The sequence below is a fragment of the Salvia hispanica genome, chromosome 2 (assembly GCF_029641045.1).
Source record: "Salvia hispanica isolate PSC_SH4W2 chromosome 2, Shi_PSC_v1, whole genome shotgun sequence".
Taxonomy (NCBI): Eukaryota; Viridiplantae; Streptophyta; class Magnoliopsida; order Lamiales; family Lamiaceae; genus Salvia; species Salvia hispanica.
In genome coordinates, this window is record NC_142693.1 from 61,397,634 (window position 1) to 61,424,078 (window position 26,445).

Below are 26,445 nucleotides of genomic sequence, written 5' to 3' on the forward strand. Positions count from 1 at the left end.
AAATTTGATCATTTTTATTTAAATTTTTATATATTTCAATAAACAATTTACTATCACTAAAATATTTTTTTACTACTACGTGTATAAAATCAATATAGTAATTACTAGTATTAGAATCTCTTTATTGATTTTTGTGTGTAATAAACTGATATCGGGAGTTTTCATCTTGTCCATTTATTTTAAGATATAATGCGATTATAGGATTGATCTTGGTTATGCACTAATTATTGTTTCACTTTAACATACCCTTTTAGCATATTAGTTAGTGGTAACTAATAAATACTAGTATATGAAACAAGATTATCTTTTTGTATTTATTCGCAATGTCTTGAAGCAATAAAATGTGCACGAACAGAAATATTTTTTAGTACTAGTAGTATTCTTTTGCATGAAATGTGCAAAGCATTCTTGCACCCAAGAACAAGTTAATCCTAATCAGACGGGAAAGTGCAAAAGACTTGAAGCATAATTGCACTCTATAACAAATGAATAATAATCAGATGAGTGAACGCCTCACACATAATTTTAACTATCTAAATGTGTCAGTTTGGCCTATTAGCTTCAACCGCCGATGAAAAGAACATTCTCATTTATGTACTTAATACTCTGCAGGCACACTTTAGCAGAGAAGCAGAAGCTGGACACGAAAAAGAGCATCGATATCAGAAAAGAAACTCGAAATGTATGACAAGTGCATCTGAAATAAGAGAATTTGGTCTTTTACCTCATCAAGCATCATGGCCTGCTACAATGGTAACCTGAAACACCAATGCTGCCTGTGATCTACTATGACTGGGAGTCTGGGAAGACCAAATTGAATTCTAAACTTTTTGTTTGACTGTCAAAGAGGAAGTCGCTGCCGATGCCTCAGCTATTAAGGAGACTGGTTGACGAGCTTGTAGGCAAGCACCGATATCAAAAGGACGAAGCTCAGACCCGTCAAATAGAAGGTTTACACCCGGGAGAGTTACTTCTTTGCCATCAACATCCTCTGATTCACCTTTCCCAGTGCCAATGACGCCTGACTCTTCAAAGGGCCTGGCTCCAACCTCGTAGACTGGGTTTAGGGAGTATGACCTACAATATCAGAAAGACATGGTGGTAAAGTTCAAATCAGTGAAGTAAAAACATATCGATATGTCTTCCTCTTCACAAGCCAAAATATGCTATCAGTTCAAAGGAATACAAAAAGTTTGTTATCCATATATTTAGAACATGGTTCGGGTCCTTTGGTGGTCCATTGTCCTTCCAAACACTAAATCAATACTATAAAGGTTTTGTTGAATCATCCTTTCTGTTGGAGTACACCTAATTCTAACATGGCACCAGGCCTAAGTTTGATTAGTTGTACCGGCCTACATGTGCGGGGGGAGTGTTCAAGCCACCCTTTTTATGCTTCTAAATATGAGTTCAGAGTACTCTCTCCCCTTATAAGGCATTTTAAGAGGAGATAGGCCCAAATCTAATAAGGATCATGGCCTAGAATCCAAAAAATAGTGTGTTAGATAACTTTAACTGTAGCAATGATGGAGAACTATTTGAATCAAGGGCTACTCTTCCCATAAGATCAGAACCAGAAACCTCAATAAGCTAAAAAACCAGATTTACTAGCTATGAAGCTCACATAATGGCTGAGCTCTTGTACAGATTTGCACGAAACTAGTATAATCAACCGAACATTCTGAGAAGATGCCTACTTGATGAGGTAGTTGCCTGCCTATCTTAGGAGTTAGGACTTTTTGACAACTTCTGAAAATACACTAAAGAGGATCAGAAACCAAATAGAGAAATAGAGAGAGAAGAAAACTAGTAGTAGTAAATTAGAAGTTTGATTCGACTTATGGAGACAGGAATACTTTTAAGAAATTAGAAATGCATTATCCATGCATGAGTAGCCAGGACATAGCCAACGAAGACACACCTTAGGATATTACCATCAAAACTCAAAACTTCAGTCCCAGCTCGGTGCCTGTTAGCAAGTTTTAGCCTTTGGTTTTCACTTAAGGCTCCTGAAATAGGAGAAGAAGGTTCTGCAATGGGATTCCATCTTCCACTAGCATAATTCATTAGTAGTTGAGAAGATTCCTTTTCCTTAACGTGCTCTTTCTGGTTAAGAAGTCTTGCAGTAGGGCCTGATGCTTGGTACTCAGAACAAACATAAAGCAACCTGCCTCTTAAGTCCTGCATAGCTTCATGATACTCACTCGACAAATCTGTTTGAAGTAACTGTGAAGAAACCACTCTCCTGCATATACTATTGCACAATTGGGGACTAAAAAGTGGGACACCGAATTGTGCACCAAGTACAACCCATTCATACTTCTCTTTATCAACTGAAAAGGTTTCTAATTTTCTCTCGTTAAATAGTCTAAGTAAGCGAATATAACCTATTGTCCACAAATTTATCTTTTTCGATATATCATGCAACAATATGTTTAACTTTGAACATTCCTCTCCACTTAGCCCCAGCTCCTCCCCAATACAAGCCACTGAACCATCACTGTTTTTCAAGGGCAATGGAACATCTAGTGTTACAACATTTCCACCATCGTCAAGGTCATTCTTGCTCAAAGGTTGAACCAACACAGCAGAATGTTTAAGAAGAGAATTCAAGCAGTGTAATAGAATGCTTCCATTAACTAAATTCCCTTCGAAATTTCCTCCCAGACCCCCAACCGTAGATCCATCCCATGACCATATAAGGGCTTTCTCACAACCAGCTAATGGTACAGGAAGTAATCTTAGACACTGGCCTTTCATCATAACAACAGAAAGAGGTCCACTGGATAGAGCAGTGTAAAGCACTAATTTCATCCAAGGAGTCATGGAAGAATGTGTTGGAGGACCAAAATGAACAGGGCCCTTTGATCCAGGCAAGACAGAAGAATGAGGAAGTGGAATCATGGACATGACAATGTCATAGTCACGACGAAATAGACGACTCAATGTGGCTGGGGACAGAGCAGCCAAGCTTTCACAACGAAGTATATCTACTCTGTATTTCCTTATTTTCTTTAAATCTTTTCTGGCAGTCAAACTTTCAGCAGAATCTGAAATTTCCTCAAACTTGGAACTAAAATTAGAATCCTCTGCATCAGAACTAGTCTCTTTAGATAACGTAGTAGATAAAGTATCATCTATACTAGTTCCACTGAGCTCAACAGAGTCATTAGTGTCATCTGTTTTATTCACGCTATTTTGAGAACTGTCACCTTGACAAGCATCAGTTGTCAATGAAGCGGTGTCCTCCTTGGTCACTCTCTGTCTTTCATCAGTAACAGTTCCACCTGAAGTTAGGCATTCAAGAATACACCTGAGGCTGAAAGCATGATTAGCAAACTCTTGTAACCCTCCTTCAAATTTAGCACCCTCTAGGGTCATAAGATCATTGCAAAGGTCAGCAATGCTTGTGTGACCTAGTTTTCCAGCTTCATAAAGTGTCACAGCATGAGATTTCAGACCTATAATGTACAAAATGGTGAAGTCAGTACAAATGTAAGAAATATTAAGCAATCAGGTACCTATACATAAAGATGCCTGATGAGTTGCCTCGAAACTAGCAGAAGTGCAGGACAACCCTCAAAGGCAAGAGGAATTAAAGAAGCAGCAAACATTAGAGGAAAATGTTAAGGCCATATGACTATTTAGATAGTTCAGAATCCAGGAAGAAATATATACTAATATACCGAGTCTTCTTCCCATCGACCACCAACTATGCGGTTTGAAAGGCAGAAAACAGTGATATGAATCTATTTGATTCTTAAATTATTCTCTTCATTGGAGTTCACCAAAATAAGGATGTTGCTTTTAATATGTTATCTTATTCCTATGCGATGTAGCTCAGAGAGAAATCCATTTCAAGATATGGATTCTGAAATCAAACCACCCAAGAGAGTTTTCCTAGAAAGGTTTAATTTGCATACTGCCTCAGATGATTATATCCTTTAGCAGATATCTTATGTGGAGACCCCATTACAAAAGGAGTCATTGAGTAAGAAAACTAGCTGATCTCGAGGATAACTAACCTCTTTCTTTGCAAACTGTACCACATTCATTCTGGCATAGTAAAACACAGTTTCATTAATGTGTACAGACATTTCTTACCTAAGCTTCTAACTTGGTTATTTAGTCCAATATCCTCAATCATTATAACAATAAACTCAAAAGAAAATTTGCTTTATTCTGATGTTAATCCACTACAAAGAGGTTGACAGCATAGAAATTTCTCCCAATGGGTTTATCGTCTCTAATTTTGTTCTTTGTCTTCAAGGTTGGGAGTCTTAAGTCAAATACTCATGAGTTCTTTTCAACCGTTGCAAGAAATAGCCTCAGGTTTCAGATACTTCATTCTCAAAAGCATAAATAAGGAGTAAGGAATTTTAGTAATAAAACTTGAGAAAACTCATCAAGTACGGGGACATAATCCATCTTGGATTCTACCCAGTAGTGTAGAGCCAAATAGATATCCCTGCCCCAACTATAACCACATTTATAATGTTGTTTTTTGAATCGCAACTCTTCAAGATTCAATATAAAGTTTCATGGTCTAAAAATTTATCTTGGTTTAGTAAAATGTGACACCGGACATAATAGAATTTAATGAAAAACATATGTATTTGGAGAATGGTTAGACACAGAGATAAACCTGGAGAGACAGATCCCATCATAAGATATGATGTTATATTAGCATCAACAACAAAAGCTACACTAGAGCAGTCGGCAGAAGGACTAGAGTTTTCTGTCCATAATACATCTGATGATTGACGACTGCTGCCATCACCAAATAAACTTGAAGGACCCATACTAGCATGAGAACCAACTTCGTCATCACTGAGCATACTTCTAGGAGATCCAGATGAATAAGAGTCCTGAAGAATAGAGGCTGGATCAATAAGTTTCACTGCCCATCCCAGTCGACAAACAAAAGATGCAGCGGCCTGTAGCTGAAAGATATCAGCTTGCAAAGTCAATGCCAGTTCAGCAACAGTTGAATTCTCGCTTGACACCACAAACACAGCATATAGCAACCTGCTTACACAACCCACTGTATTTATATGTAAAGTTGTTTACACCTTTAAAGCTCTAATCCAAGAAAACGTAAGAGATCGATGCATCTTACTCTTCAATGGGATCTTCATATGACTGCTCCCTGTTTGAAACAAATCCTTCAAGCTTTGAAACTGAAAGACACATAAAAAAGAAAAAAAAAAGGAAAACATTAGCTCTCTAAGTATAAATGTTTAACATATAAGCACACAATCAATATTATGCATATGGATAACCCTTGTCATATCTATCATTTCTGCTGCCTTAATGATGTTACCTATTTACTTTCCTTCTCAATACGAAAGAAACAAAAACTCTCCAATTTTACACAAGATGAGTTTGATAGCAATTCGGTCAGTTGTACAGACTACAATCACGGAGTCACCTAGTTTGAATGAGATGGTTGCATCTAATTATCTTCTAAGGTCATTATTTTAGTCTAGGAGGTCTTACTGTTTATATTGTTAAGATAATCGTCAAGTGAAATTAAAAGCTTTGATAAGTCACAGTTTTCAAGGAAATAAGATCATCCAAACAGTTTAGAAATTCTAGGCATTTCCTCACCAAATGTTTGGATCAGTAGAACAGGACAATTGGGAGGATGAATCAAACAAAAGCACTTTTATACCATCCGTCTTACCCATCTCATTTTTCTCAAAATTGAGCATGATGACAACACAAGTGCTACAGTGTTTTTTTAAAACCAATTGTGAGACAGAGAGCTAGTAAATCTTCAATAGTAGAGTGTTGAAACTAAGGATTACCTTATAAACATTAAGGTAATTTCCTCTTCTTTGAGGGTCAGGTACAAGTTTGGGCATACGAAACCAAAATTAGTTCTCAATTTATTTTACTCCTATTTACTTTCACCAAAGCAAGGTTTTAGGCCCAACTCCAAACATCAGTAATTCTTTAAAATACTAGGTCAGAGGCTTAAGGTTGATCAAATTGATGACAATGTTTTATGTATTCATTTCATTTGAAAGAAACAGCAGAGTATGGAAGATTAGAGAGATCAAATCAAAAGGTTTCTGTCATTTCCAAAATGATAGTGGGCATTCTCTATATAACTCTTCACTATTTTTGGTAGGAATATTCAAATTTCATCTAAAAAGTTTACTAATAATTTCTCAAAAGGGTACCTTGGAAACGGTCATCAGGATAAACAGGAACATCAAAGTACACGAGCCCACGGCGAAATAGACCCTTAATAATTTCCGGATCAAATAGGAAGAAAGAATTGGCTTCCTCCTTATAGATTTTATCAATTTGTGCTGATTCTTCTTCTGAGAGTTTCTATAGGAGAGATGGAGGTGTCAGTTGCACTTTTACCTCTGGAAATATGCATTAGGAAGTAAATTTGGTCAAATGACAGTAGACCTTGAATTCTTCCAAAGTAAAGTTGACAAGACAAACTCCCCACCATGGCTCAATCACAAATTCAACAGGTTCTATCGGCAAGAGTTCTTTTGCTATGGACTTATTTAACTTCCACATAATTTTCTGAAAGGCTCCAACAAAATTAAACTCTAGTTAGATGGGCAGATAATTGTACTATGTTTGATAAGGAACATCAAACATTGCAGCAAGTGGAAGATTTAAAAATGCCAAGGGTGCTAACTATAAGGGCAATAGTGCTTTCGCATATCAGTTCCATCGTACTCCGTACTTCATAATCATGAACATAATTTACTTCAGCATGCTGGGTTTCTGAGAAAGGGCACTTTTATTAGTAAACACAAAATTTCAATTTTCAGTACCTTACGAAGTTTGAAAGATATAAAATAAGTATTGCCTAACTAATGGTTCCAAAAAAAATTACAGATAATATCTATCTGAGTCCTTTACTTGCTTATTGTTTCCAATCGTGGTGCTTCAAGGAGAATGTGGTGAAATAAAAGCAAAGAAGAACTTTTTAGCTATCTATTTCAAATAAGTTTTATGAATATGAAACAATAAGAATACTCATGTATTAAATTTGAGAGCATTGTGATCTGTACCATGATGTACAGAGAGGGTATGCTGTCATTAAATCCTACCTTAGATCTACACTTGTTCATGATGTCAATGAATTCATTTCTTCCGATTCCTGTGATCCGCAGGGCATCTGCTGCACTAAAATTGGGAATACTGTCATAGGGTTGTTCTGCAAACATGTTGCGTAGAAGTTATAAATACCACGGAAGAGAAACGCTGATATAGAGTGATAGAACTGAAAGTTTAAAGTATATTAGCAAATGTGCTCCCGGCTGTGCACTGATTATCTAATGACATTGAAATGTAATGAGTACTGTTATTCATGCATCCTCAAGTACACTAGATAATGACATTGAAATTTAATGAGTATTGTTATTCATGCATCCTCAAGTACACATAGCCCTATTGTTGATATAACAATTTGAGTCTAGGTAAGAAAGTAGTAGTAGTTCTTTGGCACCAATACTCTGCTTCTTGCATGTACTATTGCAAATTCACCTATGCAGTATCGATTCATTATGGCCATGAATGTGGCATTTTATGGATACATTGGTAGTAGTTCTTGAATGCAATGCCGCTACATACTCTTCTACAGAATTGTTGGACTTGATAAACATCTTCCAAACTCCACTATCAGAACTGTTAAGCATACTGAAGAGCGCGGGGTACAAGAATGAGCAAATTAATGTATAAGAGGGCGAACTGATTCCTTCCGGATTTTGGGTGCTAAAGTGGTGGCCTGACTAAATATGCTGCCATATATGAAATTTTACAAGCAACAAGTGTGTCAAACTAGCAAGTGAAATTCCAGCATAAAAGAAGAGAAAATAGTGAAGCCTGTGAACTGTGAATCTTCATACCATTTTTCATCACTTCAAATAAGATGTCACAGTAATATTTGAAAGGAGAAACCCTCATAACACGGTTAACATACTCTGCAAGATGGTAGGGATACATCTGCAAAAACAATCACCAAGTTAATTGTCAGAATCAGACTGAACCAAACAATACTCTTTTTCGTTTTCTTTTGTTAGTGAGAAGGGGATAAGAGGTAGGAAAATAAATTTTAATAACTAAATAAAAGATTAAGTACAAGGGTGAGGAATTCCACACTGAACAAAATGATATACTACTAAAGTGATGAATGTGCAGAAGTAGTTAAAATAAGTGTCGCATTTTAAAACAGATGCGACAGATCCTTCAAAGAAAGGTTGGAGCTATGAAAACCTTTAGATTCAATAATACTAGTAGGAAATTATTAGTTTCATATCCTAGCCTCACAGTTTCACAATGATCTCGTCAAGTAAATAATAGGAGGCATCAAAACTTTTGTCCTAGACTAGAGTAGTAGACTTAACACTACAGCCTGAGATTATTAAACAAGCTTTCTCTCCTCCATAATCCAAGTTTTGGTGCGAATGCTGCTCCCCCTTTGAATGATATCAGTAGCATTCATACTAACTTGTACCATTTAATTATCCTCCTGACTCCATTTTCCATATATGTTACCATTATTCAGCTTCATCGCTCGACAACTCAACAATTTTTTTGTCAGTAGCTTTATATTCACATTTCAAATTTAAGTGGTGCCTAAATTACCATGACACCTAAAAACTCAGAGAATTAATGGTGACATCAGTTATTCATTAACACACCGCTAGATTCCTCCGTAGATAACGCATCATTTCCTCATAGTATTCAGCTTCTTTGCACACCATGCGAGCAAAACAAGTGTTCCAGGGGAGTCTTTTTTTTATGCAGTGATCAATTATCCTGCATGATACCAAAAAACTAATTAACGAAGTGTTAACTCATCGGCGAGTTCTCAATCATATCAAACACAGAAAACTACACACAGAACAAAATATTCAAGCAGCCAACACGGAGTTAGCCGAACAGAATCAACGGATTCCTAATTTCTAACTGATACATACAAAATCTACATAGATCAACACAAATAAATCGATTGCGCCAGTAAAACCGAAGCACATAAGCAAATCGAACCTGCGGTGCCAATCTTCCTTGGAATTCAGGGTTGATTGAAGGCGCTTCGGCAGGTTCTCCCAGGGGCACTCTTCTGTAATTGCTTGGATTATCAACTGTTCCTCCATTGTCTCCGGCGGACGCAGCATTTTGCCTGCGAAATCACCGAAGTCGGTTACTGATTCAAACGTTTTGTTTAAAAATCAAATTAAAAATGGATCGCAAATGTCAGACCTGTAAATTAAAATCGATGAATCAGAGGCGAGTGGAGGGATTAGGGATTGATATCTTGGCATGAATGAATGCAGAAGAATTGGAGCTTGGAGCGGCAACGATTGATTATTGAGCTGCTGCAACGAGGATGAGAACAGTCTCAGATTTGGTATGATGGAATAAGAGTTAGTTATATGTATAACCGTTAGTTGTTTGTATATGGCCGAACACTCAAAGCAAGTGGACCCGAAACCGCCGGTTTTCAATTTCTCTATTTATTCAAACTTTATCAAAATGGCATAATATGCTTCCTCTCTGTCAAATTAATTGATGAACTGTTTTTAGTATGAGATTTTAAAAATTAGATTTAATGAGTTAAGGTGAAGAAGTAGTAGAAATAATAAAATATATAGATGAAGAAATAATAAAATATGAGAAGAAATAAAATAATAGAGATTAAATGTATTGTTTAAAGAAAAATAAGTGACTCTATTATAGAGAAATTGAGTGAAAAGGTAAAATATGAGAATTCAATATAGAACAATGAATAATATGGAAATAAAGAGTATTTGCAGAGAAAATTAATTTAATAATGGAAGTTACATATTATATAGTTTAAATAAATAATAAGCAAACATCTAACCTAAATAATTACTATATAAATATACCATTAAGTTACAAAATTGAGTACTCCTTTTGGTCCTATTAAATGTCTAATATTTTCTTATTACGATTACACTGATAAATATCTCATTTCATTTTTATTTTTAAGTGTACTTTATATTCCACTAACTCATAAGACTCACAATTATTATAAAATTAATACTCTATATAAAGTAGGAAAAATATTCTACTAACTATTTTCACCAACTTTCTTTCATCAAGTTAAACAATTTTTTAAAACTCGTACTAGTCAAATATAGGATGTCTATTGAGCATCAGATGGAGTATGATGATTGAGGATCAGCTAGGGTCTGATGCAACTCTATAATCTCTATAGATTTTTTAGCTCGTTGCACCCATTTGTAATTCAAATTTGCATGTCTCGTGTTGCAAATCGTGATGGCAGGTCGGCATTCTTTGGTCCTGATCGACATGTTACCGGGGCCTTGCCTCGGATACACTAGCGTTGCCAGCCCATGGGTACAGAAATACCAGCGCAGCCGCGAAACGGTGTTCATAAACGGATTATGAGGTGTATGTCTCCTTTTCTGTCACTAACATAATCACTTTGATCTTCACTTATCACTTTGATCTTCACTTTTATTGTTTATCATGCATCATAATCTGTTCAGGAATACTATGTTCTTGGAGTAGATAATCATTTTATATATGCGATGAATACATGTTTTTTGAAGTCAAAAAGGGCAATGTTGTATTCCACTGATTAGTGGCAGCACTTCAAGTTTCACCACAATTACTAGAAATATGTAAAACAAACATCGGAATGATTAGACTCTTTTCCATCTATCAAAATTGTAGAACAATATACACATTATATACCAAATAGTGCAACACCACGCATTGACAATAATTGAAAAAACTTGGATTGGAAAACTTGCCAAAAAGGTTGGGAAAAAAGCAATATAGCACTGTACATTATATCCACATTTTATCCCAAAACAGCTCTCTAAGTAATCTTAAGAATTAATATGTTCTATACAATAGCGTAGGCTTGGCCTCAGCACCAACTTAGCCAAATCCAAACCCTTCGTTGCCTTCATGAATTGCAAGCAGTAGTCTCTCCTCCAAATGCTGTTTAGAAGGGTATTCTGGTAGATCCAACTGGTTGAAACTGCAGACATCCGCATCGACCATTAGAGCTCAACCCGAAACCAAGCCATTTTCATAAAATATAACAAAATAAAAAGAGGCTCACCATGTATGAGCAGAAGGCAAGTGATCAGGACTGCCATATGCCTTGTGAATCTGGAATTTTTGAGATCCTGAAATTCCTTGCAGTGCACTGAATCCTTCCAACGGCACCTGCAGCGCAAAACAAAAAATGTTGCTTAATACAAATGAATCATAATTCATATTCATATAATATAATAAGAGACGATACGCAGCAACTTATTATTAGCAATTCCTGTCTCCGGGTATGGACATTAAAAAGTTCACATGTGGAAGCTTGAACTTGAACACTCTTCAGATCCACAAAGAAGAGAAACGCGAAAGAAAGAAAGCAAAGTACCTTCGAGGTTCCAGTCACAAATTGTAGCAGGCGAGCCTTATCCTCCTTACTTAATTCTTGAACAACCTCCCAGAACCATTGAATGGCAGGGGAAGCAGCAGTGTAACCAGAGTACTCCGTGTTTGCCCTCAGATCATCCACTGGAAGGCATTAATATTTACATTAGTTTTTAAATTGTTTATGTAAAAACTTATGCAACGATAGGAGATGCAAAAGATAAAGTGGGTAGTACTCACAGTCAATGTCTGGCAGCCCACTTATCAGGAGTTCCAGTTCCTTGTCATGGAAAATCGATATTAAATCACGAAGTATTAACTCATTGAAACCTTCCATAAATGCATTAATCTGAGGGCGAATAGCAGTCGTCAATCGATGCTCAGCAACTAAATCAACATACTGGTGCTTGTTTTCCTCGGTTACTCTGATATTTCGACCACCAGGGATCAGTTCATAGTCAGTTACCTGAATACAAAGTCACTCAATTAGCAAATATGACATTTTAAAAAACTTATCAAATCATACTACCAGAAAGGTTACATACTTGAGTAGGCTCGTACAGAATCATCTTCTCCTCGTCAGCATCAATGCTAAATGTTAAGTCCGGAATATCACTAATATCATTCTGCAATATGACAATATATAAAATTTAGACCAGATGCATCAAAAACACTACTGAGTCAAGGCCTCATGCACATCAGCTAAATGTATAAGGGAGATTTTCAATATGATTACCTCAAGCATCCATTTTAAGTTCTTAAAATAATCTGGATCAATAGCTTCAATGTCATGATAAGTGACTTTAACCCCAAGAATGTGCTTGTAAAATGACCGAGTGAAGTGGACATCAAGGAGCTGCCCATCAAATAGTGCTTTCCCCACCTGCAACCATGAGTAAAAGCATAAATTTTTCCTGGTAAACAGCTATCTTTCACGTCAGATGAAAATGAGAAACACTTACAACTCGTCCAACAAACTTGAAGTAAGAAAGATGCTCTGTTTGGTAAACAGAGTTGGGGTTCGGCTGAAATGTGGACTCATTCCCTACTGTTGTAAATAGTAACGCCCCCTTGTCAAAGATTACTCTGGATAGCAACTGATACCATTCCCTTGTAAGGCCACCAGCATCAATCCCTTCCTCCCCTTGGAAATTAACAGTCAATCTACCTTTCAGATCTTGTGCTGATCTCATACGCAGCTGATTATATGAATCTTCAAGAATGTAAGCTCTTCTAACAGATATTCTGAGAGGACTGTGGTGATGATCGTGTTGATGCTTGATCTTGGACCTGAAGTGAGCCCTTTTATTATCGAAATCAATAAACCGAGGAACCTTCAGCATGAGTGAAAACGACTTTTCCAGTAATCCAGGATTTTGCCTAATAAAGGCATTAAGAAGCTTTCTGTGCTTTTCTGAAAACCTTAAGAAAGCAACATGTTTATCATCCACTTTTAAAGAAGATCCTACGGTCTTCTGTTGACTAGCAGATGCAGAAGCCTCGTCAACATCAGGAACTGAAGCAATTCCAAAATCATTGCCTGCACCTGACTGGCCAGGGTGCAACTTCTCGCATACAACGAAGAATGATTCAATGTATGGCAATACGTTCTGGGTACCTGCTGGAAGTGGAGGCACTGAACTGGATGGTTTAACAGCAGAAGGGGACAAATCAGGTGCTACATCCGAATAGTTCTCTATTTTGCTGATGCAACTGCTCAGTTCCTGCCACAGAGGCTCAAGAGCAGTATTAATATCCCAAACTAGAGAAATAGCAGTATTATGCTCAGTATCAGGGATAATCTGATGCTTTTTGTCCTTATCACGAAGCAAAACTACTAAAGAGCTCAGTGCCTGCAAAACCCTGAGAACTGGAGCCCCATGAGTAGTAGTGTTAAGAAGTGCTTTCTCTATGTCCCCAAATAAGTGCAACTCTTCTATAGCTGAATGGGTAAGGCTTTGAACTGAACCAGCAAGCTCATTGATAAAGAGATGACAATGAATAGGAGCAATAGCCACCAGCTTTCTTAAAACATCCGCCACGAGTGTGTATGCATTATCTGATAGGCTGGAGATATGAAGAGAGAAGTTATAAATTGCATGAGCAATATAGCAAAATAAGTCAATCAAGTATAACTTCAGGAAAGGAGTGATGATACAGTTATCAACAAGCAAAGCGACAAAGCCAAGGGGATATCTAAATTGTTAAAATTTTGTATGATAACCAACCATTCAACAAGACATGGTATCTTTTAGAAATATCTTTGTAATATGCTAGTTCAACCAGATGCAAATTTTTCTAGAGCACCATAGACTTTTAAAAACTACATAACATATATGATCATCCCATCACAACACCGGTTTTTCAGAAGAAACATTGTATGATCTCAATCACAAAAGTGAAACGTCCTTTAGAATCTAAAGAGATAGATGCAAAAGAGAGTTACTGCTTGATTGAAGTGAAAGAATTATTGTTTAATGAGGTTCACAAGTCAACGTGTAAAATTAACTTTACAGACAGTATGTGGATGCTAAGAAAGGTATCTACAGATCTACCAAGTAAAAAGTGTTGAAAATCCACAAATCTCAGCTTACCCTTCACGTGCTAGTAGTGAGCATAGTAGCTGAAGTTCTGGATTAGGCAAATTGTTCAGAACAGTTGCAGCGATTTGCTCGCTATCAGCCTCTGGAGATGTTGCTTGCATTGAAGAGTTACCCTCTCCTGAAGCTGTAGAAGAGCCTACATTCATATCAACAGCTGGTGTAGAAACCTGAGGGTCAGACGGCTGCTCAGATGCAGATGAACCTGCCTCGTTAGATGGATTTGATTTCCTCTCACCATAGTCAATAACAACATCCAACAGATTTAGGAGCTGCAACAGAACAATAATAAGCCACATAAATCCAAATGGTCATACAGTTTGGTAATTTCAAGGTAAAGTTTTTTGCAAAGACGCACCTGCTCCAGGTGAGCAACACTTCTTAAATAAAGTGACTGGTTTAAAAGGCTAAGAAGCAATGTAAAGGATGCCTGCCCTTCCGGGTATTCCTTCTGTTCATCAAGAAGCATAACAGATTTTCCCCGTTCTTCATCAGAGCTTGATGACTTCTTGAACTGTGGCAATCTGAACTCAAGTAATAGCTTGGCAACCAAAGGATGATTACGAGCTAGGTAGGTAAGGGTCTCCAAAGCTCGCCGTGACACCAAAGGTGGCACACCTGTGAATAGATAAACGAATGAAATTTGCATAGTTAATGTCTCCTATATAGAAGATAAAAAAAAACGGAGAAAGAAATTCGAGATCTTAATAACATGATCGTAGAAGCAAACATTCATTTCCACATGAGTATATTCTACATCATTTAGCAAATGAAAAAAATTCAGAACTGCATTTAAACTGGAAGAAGATTTTATAAAGGCAAATTTATTTCTAAACAGGCCTGTGGTAATAAATGCAGCCAGAAAATTAGTAAATGAGGTGGGGGTTAGTTACATAAGGAAACTGACTTAGAATTGCAGCAAAAACTAAAATAGCAAAAATACCTACCATCAACATATTGAGGGCGAGAATACATCACATGACTCTGGCATGCATACAGCCTATAAGGGGATTCCAGAGCACTTAGATCGGTATGATATTTCTTTTTGTCCAGCATCAGCAAGTCCATTAAAATTTTTAGCAAATCAATTCTAGTATCAGCATTAGCACAAAGATTTAGGAGGAGTCTCTGCTGACTCTTGTAAAGCGGCTGCAAAAACGTAGATCGGTTACATTCACATCTCACACAGAAGAATATAATCGCAGAGCTTCAAGAAAGCCATAAGAGTACCTGAACAACACGAAGCAACCGGATCAAAGCTTTCAAACCTTCTGTGTCAACTAAAGGGGACCCATCTGCTTCAACTGGCTTAACACCCGTAGACCGACGAGTAAGTGCACCACCAACTCTATCCAAGCCATCACCTCGCCTAGAGGACTCACCCCGACGATTTCGTGGATGTAATCCAAATAAATTTTGATTATATCTGCGTGCAAACCTTTCTCGTAACATATTTGCTTCAGCAACAAGAGCAGGTGTCAAATTTGCAAGAATAGCATCAGACGAGGTTAGGAGAACCTGCATTTCCAGATAAAAGGAGAGCAAAAATATAAGAATAACAGGATACTGGTAAGAAAAGCTAAAATAAATATCTCCTGACCAAGTCAAGAAGATACCTCTTCCCGTATGTCTGAAGGAAAAGTTGCAATTATTGAGACTGTGTCCATCTCAACAGGCTGTCCTTCCAATTCTTGGGATTGATGCAGCCTTTGTGCCCTTTGTTGTGCCAGAACTTCTTCACGGATATCAGGAGGCAGTGCTGCAAGAAATTCTGGATCTATATCCCCATTATTTTGTGGCTCTGGATTTTGCACCTGCGTAGCTTCACTTGGTTGAGCAGAAAGAACCTCAGCACGCAACTCCTCAGGGAGTGCATCAAGAAAAGCAGGATCAATAGATTCAGCATCCCGATTATGTTGCTCCTCCTGAGAAGGACCAGTTTGATCAGCTTCCCGAACTAGATCTTCTGAAACTTCACTGACACTGTGGAGAGATGCATCTCTCCCGCCTATTGATGCATTATTATTAGTAAACAATGGAGCACCTCTCCTCAGTCGAGCATCACCACCAGCTTGTCTGTCTCCACCATCATCATGGCCATCGGCACTTCCAATCTCAACGTCTAGACTCCGTAAGCTCTCACCTAAAGTTGCCCCACTTCCACCACTCTCTTGGCTCACTGCTTCGACATCACGTAGTACATCAGTATGGTCATATTGAGCTTCAACCAACTGAGGTTGTCTACTTGATGTTTCTGTTCCCTGATTTAGCTGGTTTGTAGCAGGTACATTATCGGCACTTCTAGTACTGTCCAATATCACCGAGGAAGGAGGGGGGGCATTACTACCACCACCATTACCTTGATTTTCAGCAGTCGTCTCAGCAAATTCAGAGGATGGACTCTCTTCATTTTTATTTTGAGATTCAACAGCTGTAGTGTGATTAGAAGACTTTTCAGAGGAGGGACGCCTCAATCTGGATACAAGTACTTCTTCAAGACCTTGGGGAATAACTGATGAACCTGACCCACCACTTAACTGGCCCTCATTCGACAATAAATTAAACCGGTGTCCTTGACGCCCATTGCGGAGTGAGCGGAAAATGGAGTCCAGACGCGACAAAGAACCCTCAGCATTTCTATCTGAGAAAGCATCACGGTCATTCTCTGTGAAGGTAAGGTGAATGAAAATAAGACACCATTAAGAAACATAAATTTTCTGTTGAGGGAAAACATATCGGTGCTTAAGAAAAACGTCAAAATAAGTTGAAGTAAAATGACCATACCTGACAATCTAGGAGGACCTGCAGATGTTGAAGAATGTGGTTCCACTAGAAGTGGATGCTGCGAAGGGACATTGGTATCACCATTTCTTCCTAACAAATTATAGATGGATGTGGTTCGACCTTGACGCCTGGAGCCAAATATTTCAACTGGCATAACATGAAAAGTTTCATTGGCAATACTATCTCTGCCAAAAACCTCTATGTGGTCAAATACATTTACACCATTCATTCCCTCCCCTAAACGCACTATAACACCATCTTCATCATCCTCTTCATCTTCATCCTCATCCATCACCTCTTCATCAAACTCATCTTCATCAATTTCATGGTCATCTTGATCTGTATCCGGGTGTGGTAGGTGATGAGCTTCATCTTCTTCTATATCGTTGTGATCATCATCAGCATCTTCATCTTCATCCTCGTCTACTTCGTCGCCTTCATCTCCAGATATCTCATCATCTTCATCATCCTCATCTTCATCAAGATTACCTTGTACACCAGAGCGAATTTCAAATCTTATCCCAACAGTCTCATCAAGATTCTGTGTCCCCTCAGCATTTTCCTGCATGTAATCATCATCTGCAGCAGCAAAGCCACCATGAATATCCTGGTCATGCTCCATATCATCAGTGACAGCCTCCGAACCACCATAGTTCTGAACACTGTGGAACAACTCACTCTCATCTGTTGGCATTAAATTTTCATTAGCATCGGCCGTAGCATCAACAGCCTGTGAGCTAGCACCATTTGCATCCCTAGCTTGGTTAGGATCAGTAGATTTCAACCGCTCTCCTCTAGCACTAGTAGACTCAAAAGCATGGACATGTTCTTTGCTTACTGACTCCAAAACTTTCACAATTCCAGTAACAACCTTAGGTGAATCTGTATGATCCAAGTCTAACACGCGCAGTGTTCTGGTGAGTGACTGAACAAGACCTGCCTCTATAAAAGTAACAGAAGCTTCTGCTGAAATGTATGAACCTGAAGGTGTCCTAGCAGCCAGCACATCATTGAGCAGATCAGTGAGGGCCTGAATATCAGACTTAGGGGCCCTAAAACCATTACATGAATCAACAAACTCGTTATAAACATAACTGATCTCTGTGAAGATTCTTTTCCTTGCTTCAGTTGAGCGAACACCAGATGCAACAAGAAAATGGTTGGCTTTACTAGCCAGTTTATGATGCCAGTCAATTTCAGTTTTCTTCTCCTTTTTCTGATTTTTAGAAAAGGGTAGAAATTTGTGAAGAACATGGTGGAAGATCCCACCCGTTAAGCAAGCATTTACACCCTTTTGAGTTCCCCTGTAGCTGCAAACTTCGGCATCTTTTCGTACAAGGATATGAACAGATGAAGAATACATTAAAAGAATCTCTGTCAAGAGCTTCAATATAAAAACCACCTTAGCCAATGAAACAGAGGATTCTTGATGGCTAGCTACATTTAATTCAGACACAGAAGCAACAGATTTTCCTTTGCTGTTGCTTGCAGAAACATCAATTTCCATATCTGTCGATGCTGATCCCACTTTGTTAACAGATTCATCTTCCATAGAAGGAGTGAAAGCTAATACTGAATCCAACAGAGTATCAATGACAGTGACAAAACTCTGAGGAGGTTTCTTGTGTATCTTAGAGTTCTTGGAATTCGCATCAGGAAGCTTCACATGCCCACTACCAACAGCAGCTGGCATTGTGGTGGCAGTGCTTACCTTACCATCATTCGTTTGTTTCTCCTTTTCCTCTGTTTTGTCTTTATCCTTATCTTTTCTATCCTTCTCCCGATCTTTTATCAATACCATATATGGCCTCTCACCAACCATCTCAACCTGGCAGACGGCTTTAGCAGCTTGCAGAAAAATTACTGGATCCCGTTGAAGAACTGAACTTAAATTTGACAGAAAATTTCGTGGAGTAAGCCTTCCACTAGACTGTCTGTTAGCAAAAGTTATGAAACTATGTCGTATCTCCGACTCCATTGCTTGCTGTAGGGTTTGAGAATCTTCAAGGATGTGGCGAATTATAATAGCGGCAACATTGTCAAAGCCAACAAACAAACTACTCGCAGGTAAGGAAAGAAGTAATTGTAGACCTCCAGCATCCAAGAAACTAACAGCAACAGAATGAGTTCTTGTCAGGGTAGAAGAGAGCTGCAGAACAGCATGCATTGTTTCAGAAGGTAATTGCTTTCTGATGCAGCCACATGCTATTTCAATCAGTCTCTTTTGTTCCATTGTATCTAAATACTTCAAGGGTGACCCCAAAGACAATTTATTCTGCTTTTCTTCCTCAATGACAATAGACGTTTGGTTGTCTGTATCGTTCTTCTTCAAAAGTTCTATCACATCAGCATTTAACTTTGCATCCACTTGGGCAAGACGGTCGATAGCAATAAAAGCTGAAGTTGCCCATTTTGGGACTTGAGATGAATCCTGCTCATTTGAATGAATCCATAGCTGGAGAAGATCTGATGCAACTTTAACCAGACCACTCTTGTACGCTAATTCTCGGGCTGCTGAGTCTTCATTGAGAATTAAAGCAAGAACATGAAAGAAGGCAGAGAGCATTTTCTGATTCCCACTATCAGAGATGTCACCACAAAGCTTCACTTGTTCAATGATAAAGGAAATGACCCTTGGTCTTTCTTGGCCCTCATTTTGTGAGCATATCATGACAAGGAGATCCCTAACAGGGAAAGCTAAGGTCTCCTTCATTTGCAGAAGTATCTTGCATGTCAACAGCAGCTCATCAACTGGTGGGAGTTGCACCAATTCCTCTTCAACATTCTGAGTATCCTCAGTTGTGTCCTCTTCTTTTGTCTCTGTCGTAGAATTTCCAAGAGACATTGCTAGTGCTCGAGCAAGCTCGTCATCTTCTTGAGGTTCCTCGGGATGTGAAAACAACCATTCCATGGCAAGCTCCACACTATTTGAACCAACCTGTCTCAGAGCCTCTTCTGCCTGAGACCTTGTGAACCCCATCTCCACTATTGTTGAAATAGTTGTTTCAGTTGGGGGTGGACCAGTACGACCCACATTAGAACCAACACTTTTGACTTCCACTCCAGAGAATACATGCTTAAAAATGTTGACAACTGTAGTGATGAACTCATAATTGCATTCATGGAACCGAGGGTGCGTCCAAACAGGAAGCACAGCCTTCAATACCATGGACTGAAGAACTTTGACAAATGTTTCTGCATCACGAGGAAATGGAATGTCCCCAGGCACTAGAGGCTGTGTAAGTAAATGTTTATTGAAAGGTGATAGTATGTAGGATGAAGTCGCCAAGTGGTCCAAAAGCTTTCCATAGCTAGCTGAGGGTCCATAAGTCCACAACTGATCAGCTTTTTCAACATCATTTTGCTTCCCTTCATCAGTCTCCATAGGAGATGCAGGAGCCCTACTAATGGCAAAAGGCAACTGACTGGTAGCCTCAAATGTAGTCAAGACCGTTCGAATAACTCCACGTCCATATAAACAATTCAACATGACAGGATTGCATGAGTCAGGCTTGTCCAAAAGAATACTATCAATGAACTCAACAACCTTGCCGTAGTACCGGCATTTAGTTGTAACCAAATCCTCAGATCCAGAGGGACTAATATGCCCACCAAAATTCATGTGATCCATAGCTATAGAAGCAAAGGTAGATGCCACTGATTTTGAGGGAGGAGATACAGTGAGCGTATCGTCCCTCCGACGAGATGGAAGCAGCATGACCTTCCCCAACTCTTGAAACAAATGGGTTATGTGAATGGATAGTGATGATACCATATCACAACATGACTGATGGTATGAACCAGAAGAACCAGATTCATCTTCCTGATTCGCTGCAACCTGTGAGGAAGAAGGTGCATCGGCACTCTGTCGTTGGTGAAGACTTGAGGAACGAGTAAGGTCTCGATAGAGATTTATGAGGTCAAAAAACTGGGACTCAAAGCTCCAACCAGAAGTCCTCCTTCTCAGTAAAGGATCAAGGAATTGCCTGAACGAGTTCAACCTTGGGTCTTCGGCATCATTCATGCCCAACTCGGACTGCCGAGAGGTATTAGCGGTACCAGTGAGTTGGTCCTCCGCTTCGGCCTTTGTGTCTTCAAGCAACGAAATTTGCCATAAAACTTCACGATGAATTCGACCAATATCTTCCAGGACATCTTTGCTTCCATTACCGAACTCAGTAAGCAATGCTGTTACCCAACGATTGTCCTTTGAGGCAGCAAGAAATAAGAGGAACTCCACAAGCGAGAGGGAAGAAAATATCAGAGGGTCTGGGCTGGCCCTAGGATCCAGTAAAAAAGATCCAGAGATAGCAGTAGTCCTAGACAGAGTTTCTTTCAAATGCTCACGAAGTGAAGAGCAAATAGCACGAGCCAGAGGAGTGGAATGATGTTGTGTAAAACACTTGAATACCATCGTGCTGTGTAGAGCTATTGACATCCCCTCAGATGATTGAGTTATACTTGGGCGTAAAAGAAGTTTCAATAAAGATTCGATACCAGACTTCTCCACAAATAAACGGCATGTTTCTGAATTTTCCATTGTCCTGTGAACTAGAACAATTACATGAAAGATGGACAGCTGAATACATTGTTCATCACCGATACCTTGAACAGGCCCATCTGCCACAGAATCCCCTATGTTTTCCTTGTCATCAGATTCAATAGAGTCCATATCCATTGCCTCGCTACCATCAAGTTTTTCTGACGATCCAGAGATCTTGGTGTCCCCAAGCAATGCGATCTTATCAATTATTTCAATCATCAGATCAACACCATATCCTCTCAGTGAAGACACATGCCGGAATAGCTCTTCCAAAGCATTTGCTAAAGGAATAATGCCTTCGCTCATGGCCATCACATACTTTTTGTCAGTGAAAATGTCAACAAGGAAGTGTAAAGCAGAGGTTTCTCTTACAGCCTCCAGACCCTTGGAGTTGAGGCAAATAGCACCAAGACCATTTGGAATACAAGTGATGGCTTTTGAAGCAGGAAGTACTCCAAGCACAATGGATGATAGAAATGCAGATGGAAGGCCCAAGTCAAACAGAACATTAAAACATGTTGGATCTTTGTGAATCATTTCACTCATAAGAGTCACAGCTGAGGAGTAGATGTCACCTCCAAACTTTTCCTTGTTACTGAAAAGCATCAACAAGATGGGAGTTAAAGAAACATCGTAAGAATTCTGTGATCTCGCAGAATTTGCCGTTGCATAAGTGGCAGAACCAAGTGCTTTCAACAATGCCCTAATCAAGCGCTTCTGATTGTACAACTGGTCAATATTATATTTAGGACATTCACCCATTGCCATAGAGCTATCCCTTGATCCAGTGAAGTCAATCACTCTATGTACTTCGATCTGTAATCTTTGAACCAAAAGCTCCACCCCACCTAAATCTCTGAAAAGGGTGACTGCTGTATTGCTGTAGTCCATGAGCTTCTGCAGAGTTTTTGCGGCTAAACAGACAAGATGTAACCGAGAAGGATCTGAATCTTCTAGCAGGGGTAAAAAGGTTGGTACCATGCCTGAACCCCTAACAACACTACCAGAACTTGAAGAAGATATGACATGAAGTAAGTAGAACTGTAGAAGTGCTTCAATGAAAGCAACTGATGACAAATCAACAGAATTATTTAATGATATAATCGCTCTTTGCAGCACATTCAAGAGAATCATTCGATTACCACCTGCAAAACTGATGCTTGATCCACTTAATATACGTGCCCTTTCATGAGATGCCGAATATGCAGCTAACTGTGCACCCAAAGCAGTCATTGCAAGTGTTCTTATGGTTCCTGATATGTTTTCTTCAGATCTCACAATTCTAATCAATTCATTTGTGTATTCTGGCTCATTAGCAAAAAATGAAACTAGCTCATCATGTGAATCACTAGACTGTACAAGCACAATAAAAGATAGTAGGCAAATCTTGCTGTAAAGCCTGCATATTCTGGAGGAACGGAGTGCACGAGCATACCGAATTCTGGTTAATAATGGAAACCTAAGATCTGAAGGCACATTATAATGCTCAATACAAAACTTCATAAGTGACAAGTCATCCTGTTCTTGTAATTGATTATCAGGGATCTGAATTACACGCACTCCAGATGAATTTGTACTATCACTAGCTTCAACATCACTAGGAGAAGTACTGCGCAACTCAAAGTCAAGTGTTGATCCCACGCGATTCTGCAACTTGTCGCTGTCATTTTTTGCCTCCAGTGGGAACAGGCATAGCCCATCCTCCTGGGTCCTCTCATGTAATGTGACACATGAATACAAACCTAGACCTTCTTCTTTGCTACCCCAGCCTTGCGCAAGGGATAAAAGACAAGCATTCACTGACCCACACCCTACCAGCTTTCCGCTGACATGCAGCTTTGAAGGTGATATTTTCACGAATGCAGAAAGAGTCTCAAGAGCTGCGGTGATAATTTCAGGATCTGTTGAAGCAAGCAAAAGCTTGAAATGCTGTGGAAAAGATATAAAAGGTTTAGAAAACTCTTAGAGAAAGCTTGAAGCCTGAAGTATAAAACCCAAATGAGCTAAAAAATTCAGAAAAATTACTCAAAAAGAAATTCAAACACCACATTACCTCTATAACACTGAATGAACTCTTTGTGTGGCAATTTTCTAGGATGATCTGCATAACTCTCAAAATTTGTAAAACTGCTTGTTTGGGAAATGGGCTGACATCCCCTAAGATGTCATCTGACAAAAGAAGGTCATTTCTATGAGATAAGTAGGTCTTGAAATACGTTTCGAAGTGCAGAAAGAGAGGACCCCAATGGTGGAAATTTCCCTGAAAAATAAAATGGGAGTGAGAATAAATGGAAGAGATGAAAACAGAGGAAGAATAATAATTACAAGCAAATTTGAACAACCTTGCCATACTCCCAGCGAAAACCAGAAAGAGGTATCGCTATATCCTGTAATGGGCACTGAATCACCTTGTCGACAAAAGCCTTTATTCTTGGAGGCTACAAAAAATATGCAAACACATTACCTCTAGCACACAGTAATTTTGATAAAGGAAAGAAGTCGCAGTGGATTTCAAATGTTCACTTGCATCAAGTAAATGAAATTTTGATCGACACCAATATCTTCCTGCTTGTAATTAGTTAGATAGCAAATCAATCTCCAGTAATAGTTCATTCAGGCAGTTATTATCTTTGTGTAGGCAAACCATTAGTTCACTGATGCATAAAGGGGACATGTCACCAAGGAAGGAGGCTTTCAAAACATATATCAAGAACTGGCTAGCTAAAGAGAACTACTTTACATTCTAACAGTGTCAAAATCATCTGAAAATAATACATAAAAATAAAACACAATAGCTACCAAGTTGTAAGAAAAATTTCCCTGTCAAATGTCATTATTCAGGAACCTAAAGTTTTTGAGTAACAGATTTGGGTATTTCAATGCATCTGCATCTACATTCATTCCTTATTATGTTTAAATAAGTTCACCAGACGATATCACAAAGCTTGTAAGTGTGGCCAAGACTCGTCACGCATAACCAGCGAGAAAAAGGCGGATCTTTTATTTGAAAAATATTGCGGTGGAAATTATTTATTTGTAATTTTTATTATTTTTTATATTCTACAGCATGTCATACAATCTAATTTCCCACTTACACAAATCACAAGCAAGCTACCATAGAAAATATTCCTTTTCCTTGTTTTAATTGCAATTGCAGATGAAAAAACAATATTATCAATTCCATATAAAAGTTATAGCAGAACTTCAACAATAGCATCGTCAAGGGAAGAAATTTTAAGAAATGTTTACAAAATTTATAAGGTGAGTTCAGTTTTCTTGAATATTATCAAAATGAAAGCTACTGTAACCAACAGGTAATGTTCTCATATAATGAACATTGGTGCTCTTTGTTGTGCTAAGTGTTACCAGTCACTAAGTATGTAAGTCCTAGAGAATGCATGTGTTGGTGAAAGTAAGATGCAAGTTAAATAGGAAGCTTGCTTATGGGAAAATCATGTCTGGTACAGCTTTTTAAGGAATAAGAAGCACTTTTATTAAGTTAAGAGAAAACACTTCTAATCTCTATCCAGCTAACTATGGCCCAGTTACATGCATAGTAACAGTCATCACAAAATCTCAATAAGTTTTATCCTGAGTCACTTCTGAGACATTATTCCTATCATATTGGATGCCAATATTATGCTCTTATCTTCCAAAAGAAAAAGGTGTCAAAAGAATAGATGCGCATTGTTCTGCAAAAGCTTAATTTTTAACACCCTTAATAGCCTAAACCTGTCATGAACTTCCATATTCCTATGGAACAACCATATATATATATATAGTCGCCTTGAAACAGACACATTCAGATAACACATTTTTACATCCACGGTGATACGAAATAATGGTTGGATCAATACAAAACTAGTTTTAGGCCACGAATACTATATTTATCTTTGTAGTCTGATGCTGTAATTCATAATTGATTTTTATTAAAATAAATTAAACCATGAAATATAAGAACAGCCAACTTCAGCATACTGAAGTGATACGGTATGATTCGTCATTAAAAGCAATATGATTTGTCAAGTTATCCCCTTACAAAGCCCCCAAAAATCGATAAACATGAAATCTAAAGCCACTAAAAGACTGCCACAGTGTGCACCATACAGAGTTCACCTCCTCCATCAATCCCAATTCCAAACCCCAACCTCTAAACTTAACAAGTAAATGACCTAAAAAGTGTTGCTGCAAATTACAGAAAGCTGAAGCCTTAATTCCAACTTATCACCAAAACATCACAAACACTTGGGGCCCAATCCAATCCTTCATCCAGTATTCCAGTTACCACGACTAAACCCCCAAAGAATCAATCCACAGTACCATACCCAACACAAACCACATAAATTAGCATAAAAAGGACAGGAACAAGAAGCGTACAGGCTCCGCGTCGAGTTTAACGGAGGGGCCGATTGCCCCTTCACTAGAGAGGAGCTGCCGAAGCCTCGACGGCAAGCTCGATCTTATACTCGCCATTTATTCCGTCAACTGCAGCAAAACAAAAACCTAATCATTCAAAACAGCAAGGAAATCAAAATCAAACATAAATACGTAATCAATCCAATTGCATAAACGTCAATGGCGGCTCACCACAGAGCACGCTTGCACATCCGGCGGGTCTTGCACTGTACAAAGCGATAGATATATAATTATATACGCACGCTGTGTGCTGTACGTATAGGTAGAGAGAGAAAGAGAGAGGCTGTTGATGGAAACCCCAATAAATAGTGGGTTTAATTTTATCTCTGAGTGCGAAATTGTTCTTGCGAAGAAGGGTTCACACACTAACACTCAGAGTATACACACACACATATATGTATGTATATTCACTCATATCATCGGAGGGGGCGGTTTTGCTATTTAGTCCCTCTATTCCTACTTAATTCTTATCTAACGCATTTCGTTGACCGGCGTTTATTTGGGAAAATGGGTGATTTGATTTTGTATATCTTTCTATATATTTTTATTTTTCATATTTCTCATTTTTTGGTATGTCTAAATTTTCAAATCTTGACCATATATAATAAGAGAGTGAGATCATCATTATTAAATTAAAATATAATTTTTTTATTTGCTAGTATTTGGTAATTAAGATTAAAATCGTGATAAAAT

At 38.4% G+C, this 26,445-nt stretch overlaps 2 protein-coding genes across 9 annotated transcripts; both read right to left on the reverse strand.

Annotated features, from left to right (window-relative positions):
- Positions 1 to 351: 351 nt before the first annotated feature.
- LOC125214812 (uncharacterized) lies at positions 352 to 9,406 on the reverse strand. 6 transcript variants are annotated; one of them, XM_048115980.2, is made up of 12 exons: positions 9,241 to 9,406; positions 9,028 to 9,160; positions 8,679 to 8,796; positions 7,884 to 7,980; positions 7,086 to 7,192; positions 6,427 to 6,549; positions 6,189 to 6,332; positions 5,120 to 5,180; positions 4,646 to 5,044; positions 1,922 to 3,461; positions 725 to 1,077; positions 352 to 637 (listed from the first exon to the last, which is right to left on the reverse strand). In XM_048115980.2, the coding sequence occupies exons 2-11, from the start codon at positions 9,153 to 9,155 to the stop codon at positions 822 to 824; spliced, it is 2,973 nt and encodes a 990-aa protein (XP_047971937.1). In that variant the 5' UTR covers positions 9,156 to 9,160; positions 9,241 to 9,406; the 3' UTR covers positions 352 to 637; positions 725 to 821. The 6 variants fall into 6 exon arrangements, with proteins under 6 accessions (XP_047971937.1, XP_047971943.1, XP_088919700.1 ...); XM_048115986.2 differs by having other exon boundaries at positions 4,646 to 5,028; positions 6,189 to 6,342; XM_089063574.1 differs by lacking the exons at positions 9,028 to 9,160; positions 9,241 to 9,406 and adding an exon at positions 6,668 to 6,756 and having other exon boundaries at positions 4,646 to 5,028; positions 7,086 to 7,980; positions 8,679 to 8,718.
- A 1,337-nt stretch (positions 9,407 to 10,743) lies between these two features.
- On the reverse strand, positions 10,744 to 26,121 carry LOC125220802 (E3 ubiquitin-protein ligase UPL2-like). Of its 3 annotated transcripts, none has more exons than XM_048122954.2 (17): positions 25,924 to 26,121; positions 25,714 to 25,821; positions 23,679 to 23,774; positions 23,390 to 23,596; positions 16,794 to 23,265; positions 15,626 to 16,650; positions 15,240 to 15,527; positions 14,957 to 15,158; positions 14,368 to 14,627; positions 14,004 to 14,281; positions 12,372 to 13,476; positions 12,146 to 12,292; positions 11,955 to 12,035; positions 11,650 to 11,875; positions 11,414 to 11,553; positions 11,099 to 11,205; positions 10,744 to 11,014 (listed from the first exon to the last, which is right to left on the reverse strand). In XM_048122954.2, exons 2-17 carry the CDS (start codon positions 25,807 to 25,809, stop codon positions 10,912 to 10,914), a joined length of 10,833 nt encoding a protein of 3,610 aa, XP_047978911.1. In that variant the 5' UTR covers positions 25,810 to 25,821; positions 25,924 to 26,121; the 3' UTR covers positions 10,744 to 10,911. The 3 variants fall into 3 exon arrangements, with proteins under 3 accessions (XP_047978911.1, XP_047978896.1, XP_047978902.1); XM_048122939.2 differs by having other exon boundaries at positions 15,626 to 16,674; XM_048122945.2 differs by having other exon boundaries at positions 15,626 to 16,674; positions 25,714 to 25,839.
- Positions 26,122 to 26,445: the final 324 nt, after the last annotated feature.